The sequence below is a fragment of the Elephantulus edwardii genome, unplaced genomic scaffold (genome assembly GCF_000299155.1).
Source record: "Elephantulus edwardii isolate Elephantulus edwardi_28Jun2011 unplaced genomic scaffold, EleEdw1.0 scaffold00026, whole genome shotgun sequence".
Lineage (NCBI taxonomy): Eukaryota > Metazoa > Chordata > Mammalia > Macroscelidea > Macroscelididae > Elephantulus > Elephantulus edwardii.
Genome location: NW_006399776.1, coordinates 9377779 through 9386684, shown reverse-complemented (window position 1 = coordinate 9386684; position 8906 = coordinate 9377779). Strand labels below are relative to the sequence as shown.

Here is an 8906-nt window from a genome sequence, read left to right as displayed (position 1 = left end):
GAGGTGATAGTGGTCATCCTTGCCTAGTTCCTGTTCTTAAAGGGAATGCCTTTAACCTCTCTCCATTAAGAACAATGTTGGCTCTTGGGTTTTCATAAATACTTTTTACTATGTTGAAGAAATTACCCTCTAATCCTATTTTGTTGAGTGCTTTAATCAGGAAAGGATGTTGAATTTTATCAAAGGCTTTTTCTGCATCAATTGATAGGACCATATGGTTCTTGTTCTTTGCCTTGTTGATGTGATGAATCACATTAATTGTTTTCCTTTTGTTGAACCATACTTTTTTTTTTTAATAGACATAAACGCAGGTTATAAACATTGATTTCACTAGATGGTATGCATAGGTATCAAATTGATTACATCTGTGGAAAGAACCCCTGGAGAAGCTCAATATCAGCTGTGCAAACTAGGCCAGGAGCTGATTGTGGAACAGACCACCAACTACTCTTATGCAAGTTCAAGCTGAAGGTGAGGAAAATTAAACCAAATCCAAGGGAATCAATATATAACTTTGAGTCTATCCCACCTGAATTTCAGAACCATCTCAGGAACAGGTTTGAGGCCTTTCACACTAATGAGCGAAGACCAGATGAATTGTGGAAGGATATCAAGGGTATTATCCAGGAAGAGTGCAAACGGTCATTGCAAAGACAGAGGAGGAACACCAGAATGGATATCAGAAGAAACTCTGAATATTGCACTGGAGCACAGAGAAGGCAAAGCAAAAGGAAGAATTTAAGATACTAAGGAGCTGCAGAGAAGATTTCAAAAGGCAGCGTGGGATAACAAAGTAAAATACTACAATGAAATGTGCAAGGAACTGGATTCAGAAAATCAAAAGGGCCGAACTCGCTCAGCATTTCTTAAGATCAAGGAACTGAAGAACAAATTCAAACCTCGAGTTGCTTAGGCAGAATATTAAATGATCCAGGAAATATTAAAAGAAGATGGAAAGAGTATACTGAGCCACCGTATCGAAAGGAATTGGCAGAAACAGAAGAATTTCCTGAACAACATAAGAGCAAGAGCCTATGGCAGTGAAGGAGGAAGTTCAAGCTGCTTTGTAGGAAATAGCAAAAAATAAGGCCCCAGGAATAGATGACATAGTGACCAATTGACATATTTCAGCTAACTGATGCTGCCCTGGACATGCTCATCAAGATGTGTCAGGAAATCTGGAGAACAACCTCTTGGCCAACTGGAAGAGATCTATATTTGTTCCCATTCCAAAGAAGGGTGACCCAACAAAGTGTGGAAACTATAGAACAATATCATTGATTTCACATGCAAGCAAGATTCTACTGAAGATTATCCAAAAACAACTGGAACAGCACATCAGTAGAGAACTCCCAGAAGTCCAGGCTGGATTTAGAAGGGGTCGTGGTACTAGGGATATTGTAGCTAATGTTAGATGAGTCTTAGCTGAAAGCAGAGAATACCAGAGGAAGGTCTGTCTGGTTTTCATTGATTATGCGAAGGCATTTGACTGTGTGGATCATAACAAACTGTGGCTGACTCTGAGAAGAATGGGAATTGCAGAACACTTGATTGTCATTATGTGAAACCTATACTTGGACCAAGACGCAGTCGTCAGAACAGAGCAAGGAAGCATTGATTCGTTCAAAATTGGGAAGGGTGTACGCCAGGGATGTGTCCTCTCTCCATACCTTTTCAGCATGTATGCTCTACAGATTATCCGGGAGGCTGGGCTCTATGAGGAGAAATGTGGCATCACGATTGGTGGAAGGTCTATTAACAATCTGTCTTATGCAAATGACACAACCCTGCTTGCTGAAACTGAGGAGGACCTGAAATGCTTGCTGCAGAGTGTCAAGGACTGAAGCCTTCAATATGGATTGAGGCTCAATGTCAAGGACCAATTGGCAGCTTCAGGATGGATGGTGAAGAGATTGAGATTGTTCACAGCTTTAGTTTGCTTGGCTCCGCAGTCAACACTCTTGGCACCAGTAGCCAGGAAATTAAAAGACATATTGCCATGGGAACGTCTGCTGTTAGGGACCTCTCCAAAGCCCTGAAGAGCAATGGTGTGTCTCTGGAGACTAAGGTACGCCTGATACAGGCCATGGTCTTTGCAATCACTTGTGTGTCAGAGAGTTGAACAATGACTAGGAAGGATTGGAGGAGAATTGTTGCCTTTGAGCTGTGGTGCTGGAGAAGAGTATTGATGTTAGAGTAAATGAACTTTTTCTCACTTTATTTAGAATATTTTCCACTTCATTGCTAACTTATTTAACATGTCTAGTGGCATCCACTTCCTAGATAACATGCCTCTGGAAACTCTATGGACTTTGATAAATGTTTATGGTTGTACAGGGCTGGTGCCTCAGGTCTTTTGTTCACAGGGTCTCTATGCATCCTGCTCAACTTGAAGGCAATCAACATAACACACACAACTTGTTTCAAATTTGTATATTTTTATTATTGGCAGACCTAAACACTTTTTATAGGCTACTAGTCATTTTAATTTCCTCTTCTTTGAAATTTCTATTTTTGACTTCTTCGTTTCCCTTCTTAGAGTCCTGTTGTCTTTTTGATTGAACCTTTTCTGTATATAATTAAGGAAGTTAAGTAGTTTTCTTATTTGACAAAAATTTTCCCCCAGTTGTCTTTTGATTTTGTGTTTTATAACTTTTGTCGTAAAGAAGTTTTAATCTTCTGTATTTTTAAAATCTTGATAATTTTTTCATTTTATTTGGTATCCCTTTTATATGATATGCTTTATTACTTCTAATGCTTTTACAAACAGCTAACGCTTTTTTGTAGTACTATTTTAAAAATAATCCTTTGCTTTCCTGCTGATCTTTGACACTTCCTTTATCACATATGTTTATGAAGCCCTGAATCTCAGTTTTCTATTTTGTTTCACTAATTTTTTCTCCCCCAAGTTCTAATTAATTAGATGGAAGTGGTATAGTATACTGTTACTGATATAATAGTACTTGGGGTCAGACCTTTATTAGTAGATAGAACCAGGAGTCTTACTGTGTATTTTAGGGGAAGTAACTTATGTTTTCTAACCTTTTTTGTTGTTACTCTTTCCTGTTTGCAGAATGGAATAATAAAAAGCAACCATTGTAAAAGTTTATTTTGAGGACTTAAATAACATCTGTTAAGGAATAGTATCTTGTCATATTGAATGACATACAGATTCGTGAAGCGTTCCATATTTTTTTAACTTGGAAAGGGACATCATATTGGAAAGGTGGTGGGTCATTGAAAGAGGAATACCCTCAGTGAGGTGGCTTGACATAGTAACCGCAGCAAGGAGCTTAAGCGTGTCAGAGATGATGAGGCTGGCACAGGATAGGACAGGATTCAGGTCAATTGTTCGTAGGGTTGCTATGAGTCACACTCAACGACACCTAACAGCAACACAGCAACATTTAAATGCTGTTAAGAAAATGATGACAATTCCGTATTATATATTAGTATCTGGTGGGACTCTTAAATGTCCAAAATTCTTTTAATCATCCTTACATATTTAATTTCTAGTCCAACTTTGATTCTGTGTTTATTTTTTTATTCTTTATATCTCTGCAAAATAATTCCATTAGGATTGAGTTTAGTGTTTGCTAATGTGTGGAATAGAACGGACAGTAGTGCTCACTCTCGCCATCTGAAAACTCATACTTTGCACTGCTTACCCAGTTTTCCATATTTACTAATATTTCTTTCCTAAAAGTCTTAAACATTTTTAATAGCAATTTGTAGGTATTTTAATTTTTGTTTTTGTTCATATTACGTTTTTAGTGAATTACAGATGACAAAGTTATATGCTCTTTTAGCGTCTGTTGGTATATTCTTTCTACATAAAAATAATCAGGTATTTAAATGTCTTTTCCCTTTTTATAGTTGTACATGATCTCCTTTTCTCCTATCTGAAAGTTATACTTGCCATTGGTCTTTTTGCTAAGACTTACTTTGGTTTCTTTTCCCACTAATTTTTATAATTTAGGTTCAAACAGATGACATAGCAAGAATTTACCAGCCTAAGCGTTATGCTTTGTCACCTAAGACAACTATTACATTAGCACATTTGCTTGCTGCTCGTGAAGACCTGTCCAAAATAATGAGGACAAGTAGTGGCAAGACCCGGGAGAAGACGGCATGTGCCATTAATAAGGTTTGTTCCTCTTTTATCACATTTAGAAATGAATTTTTATGTTCTTGTTTGGTGTTTTCATAGGTTATAATAATTTTTTAATTGGTTAACTTGTAAAAATGAGTTGGGGGTTTCAATTAATGTATGTGTAGTTGTGCTCTTTACATTAGTTTTGAGTTTTTCTACTAATCAAATTTTTTCTAACTTATAAGAATTAATAAAACATTTGTATTTTCAGATTATAAACTTTATCACTGTCTTTAGCAAGAAAAAGGGAGCTCTATTGGCCTAAACTGTAACTCAAAGGCCTCACTGCCTGTTCAGAACCCATTAGGTCCTCCAAGGGGAAAAAGGGCAGTTTCTTCCTGTGTGATTTACAACCTCAAGAAACCCAGCGGAGGGTCAACTGTGTACCATTTCTGTCTTGACAACAATGAATTTAGCAAGAAAAACATCTTTCCAAGACATTTTTTTTCCTTTTTTATGTGTTAAGAATCTGGAGGAATTGTTTTGGGTACTGATTGACTTCTTATATAGTACTTGCGTTTGGAATCATATTTATATTTACATCTTCTATCATTCATTTTTCAAGAATGACCTTGGATAAGTTAGTGAATTCCTTTGGTTCTGTTTCCTGATTAAAATACCAGATCCATTTCTTTCAGAGTAGCCTTAAGTTAAACAAGCTCAAGGAGTTTATTAATGCGTTATAGCAGCTATGGTAGAATGCTTCTGTCAGCTCAGTTATAGTATGCATGTTATGTTTACATAAGCGGAATGCTCTGTGGCAGAAATAGTCTGTAAATAAGTGAGCCAAAAATCAGAATTAAGAATTTATTTTATTTTAAAACTTTGCTTCTCACTTAGTGTAACCATCTTGAGATACACTCTGTTAAAGAACATGGCAAAGGATGGTTATTTGAAAGGAAATTTGTTTATTATTGCTAAATAGGGCTCCCCAGGGATGACCTCCAAGATGTTCTTTCTTCTGTTTTCCTTTTGAATCAACTTCTGTTGTCTTTTTTTTTTTTAAATACTGATTTATTTACAAACTTCAAATACATTGTTTTTCACACTAGATCCTTCCCATTTCTTCACTCTCCCACCCACTGAATTCTCCCACCCTTTGATTAGGAACCTACCCCTCTGCCCATTTTCACCCCTCTGCTTCCACACTCCTCCCCTTGGATCCTCATATTCATTTTACAATAATGGTTTTATACAGTTTTATACAGTTCTTGTGGGACTGAGTTATTTTACTCATCATAATGCTCACCAGTCCCTCCTAAGTTAGATAGTAATATACAAAATTATTGCCCCTGTATGCTGTGTAGTATTCCATTGTGAGACTGTACCACAACTTTTCAATCCATTCCTTTGTGGTTGGACATTTGAGCTGTTTCCATGTTCTTGCCATGGTGAATAATAACGCTACTATGAACATTGGTGTACAAGTCTCCATTTGAGCCGCAGTTCTCATTTTCTTGGGGTATATTCCAACCAATGGAATAGCTGAGTTATATTTGCTCAGCTTTTTGAGGAATCGCCAAACTGCCTTCTAGAGTAGTTGTACCATTTTACAATCCCACCAACAATGTATAAGAGTTCCTATCTTGCCACATCCTCTCCAGCATTTATTACTTGCTGTCCTGTTAAACTTTGCCACTGCTTCTGAAGTGAGATGGTATCTCATTGTGGCTTTGGTTTGCATCTCTCTTATTGCCAGTGATTTTGAGTATTTCTTCATGTGTCTGTTGGCCATTCGAATGTCTTCCTCTGTGAAAACTCTTTCTGTGTTTGTATTTCTATTTTGTAATTGTGTTCAGTCTTTTTCTTTTGGATACTCTTTTTCTTATGAGACTCTTGTCTGAGATGATACTACCAAATGTTTGTCCCCAGTTGGTAGGTTTTCTTTTTACCTTGTTAGAAATGTTTTTGGTGTATAGAGGGATTTAATCTTTAGAAGATCCCATTCATTAATTTTATCCTCTTCAGATTGTGCATTTCTGGCTGTACTTGACAGTCTCTTTATACCATAGACTAGGTCCTTCAAGCTTGATCCCAGTTGTCTCTGATGAACTTTATGGTTTTGGGCTTTACTCCCAGGTCTCTGATTCACCTTGAGTTGATTTTTGTTTATGGGATGAGATGTGGATCCTGTTTCAGTTTTCTACAGGTAGCAATCCAGTTTTGCCAGCACCATTTGTTGAAGATGTTGTCATTTCCCCATTTGATAGGTTTTATTTCCTTGTTGAATGTCAGCTCACCATAGATAGGTGGGTCCATTTCTTTGTTCTCAGTTCTGTTCTATTGGTTTATGTGCTGGTCTTTGTACCAGTACAATGCTGTATTGGTTACTACCACTGTGTAGTAGGTTTTGAGGTTAGGGAGTGTGCTCCCACTTCATTTTTGTTTCTCAGAAGTGTTTTGCTTATTCTGAGATCTCTTGCCTCTCCAAATAAAGTTGACAGTTTCCCTTTTGAGCTCCTTGAAAAATGAATTTTGTATATGTATTGAGATTTTATTGAACATGAACCATATGATCTTAGCAAATGATGCAGAAAGGCATTTGACATAAACACCGCTTCCTGATAAAGGCACTTAGCAAAACTGGAATCGAAGATTTTCCTCAACATAATGAAAAGTATATTTGCAAAAAACAAGAGCCAACATCATTCTCAATGGAGGAAGACTAAAAGCATTTTCCTTGTGAATAAGGACCAGACAAGAATGTCTGTCACCACTTCTATTCAGTATTATACTGGAAGTGTCTCCTAGGGCAAAATGACAAGAGAAGGAAATAAAAGGAATCTAGATTGGCAAACAGATGGTTAAATTATCGCTATATATAGATCATATGATAGTGTATACAGAAAGCACCAAAGACTCAATAAAAAAGCTGTGAGAGCTAGTAGGCCAATTTAGTAGAGTGACAGGATATAAGATCAGTATCCAAAAATCAGTGGGATTCCTCTACAGTAGCAAAGAGAACTCAGAAGGAAACCAAAAAAAGTAATACCATTTATAATAGCGAGCCACAAATTGACATACATGGGAGTGAACTTAACTAGAGATACAAAGGACCTATATAAAGAAAACTACAGGATGTTTCTGTAAGACACAATAAAAAACCTAAAGAAATGGAAAATGTGCCCTATTCATGAATAGGAATACTCAATATTGTGAAGATTATAATTCTCCCAAAAGCCATCTACATGTTCTATCTTTTGAAAGATAATGCTTTCTTTAGATATATTACTTATTATTCAGCCTTGCTGGCTCAAGAGTGTTTCCTTCTTTAAATGACCTTACTTCATTTTGGAATTTCTAATTTGTAGTCTTAAGTGTTTGGGGACAGTCCTATGATCAGTTATTGGAACAATATCTACATAAATCTTCTAATAATTCATCAATGCAATAACAACCAAGTGAAAGCTATATTTTGGATTTGGTAATGAGGCCGTCGTTATTTGCACTCTCAGAAGCTTGCCCCACGGTGAAGATACTGCCTTTCAGTGTTGTTTTTCATTTATAACAAATTGCTGAAACATGTTTTGATTAGAGGATCAGTGGACTCAGAAGCCAAATGATTCATAGGTCATTTGTTTGAAGCAGTGCTGTATTGTCTTTCTGACGGAAGAGACTTTAAGAAGCTGCTACTGGCTTCCCTTGACTGTAGTGTGGGTATGAACTTTTCCTCTGTCTACAAGAATGTAAAGTAGCCCTTTTCACAAGTCTAGGGACCTTAAAATGGAATTCAGCTCTTTTCCATAAAACAATACAGTAACTAAGAAGATAATTTGAAACTTAGTGTGCTTAAGTTTTTCATAAGAAAGAATTAATTTTGAATCCTTGTTTAAAAACCTTTAAACCTTTAAGCAGTGATAACTTATATTATAGCCATATATGTCTCCTGACTTTGTTGCATTAAAATATTATCATATTTACTTCATATTTTGTTGAAATAAAATGTACTTATTATAGTCTTTTATGTATAGTATTTATATATGTATGTATATATAGTTTATAGTATTTATATTACTTATATGTCTTCCAACTTCATTGCATTAAAATATTATATCTTTTATATCTTGTTGAAATAAAATATACTTATTAGTAGTCTTTTATATATAGTATTTACGTGTGTGTGTATGTAATTTATATATGGATTATATATAGTAATTCAGTAACAAATATTGAAAATATTGATTTGGTAAAAATAAAACAATAAAAAGTCCAGAATTGTTAGTTAATGAATGCATATAGTTGATCTATATTAAACATGTTTTGGTTTAAAATTTCTGGGTGTTTCCAGTACTTACTACATTTGTGATAGATATTTGCTAAGGAAATTGAAATGAGAGAAAAATTGGCAAGTCTTTGAAGCTTCTGATATATTACCCCAGATGGTTTAAAAGTAGTTTTTATTCTGAAAATTTTGTCATTCATTGCACTTGTATTTTCAATGTGAATTCATACCACTATGTCTGATACTTTGATATCCTTAAATATTTGGTTCATGTATCTTTATTAGAAATAATAGCTTCAGTATCATCTGAGCCCATTTTGGAAATTTAACCTTTAAAATATTTCATTACAAACTGAAAGAAAACTGTTTTTTCACACAGGTGCTGATGGGACGAGTGCCTGACCGGGGAGGAAGGCCTAATGAAATTGAACCACCTCCCCCTGAAATGCCCCCATGGCAAAAGAGACAAGAAGGCGGTGGAAGGGGTGGTTGGGGTGGTGGTGGAGGTGGGAGAGGAGGTGGTGGGGGTGG

The 8906-nt window shown here is 35.9% G+C and overlaps 1 protein-coding gene across 1 annotated transcript in view; it reads left to right on the top strand.

The window, feature by feature from the left end:
* The window catches only part of LOC102876675 (protein FAM98B-like), a 60384-nt gene that overhangs the window by 50541 nt on the left and 937 nt on the right, over nt 1-8906 (top strand). Inside the window, exons 7-8 of the mRNA XM_006883228.1 lie at nt 3980-4147; nt 8755-8902. Of these exons, the coding sequence (XP_006883290.1) occupies nt 3980-4147; nt 8755-8902 (316 nt within the window). The remainder of the gene's footprint in view (nt 1-3979; nt 4148-8754; nt 8903-8906) is intronic.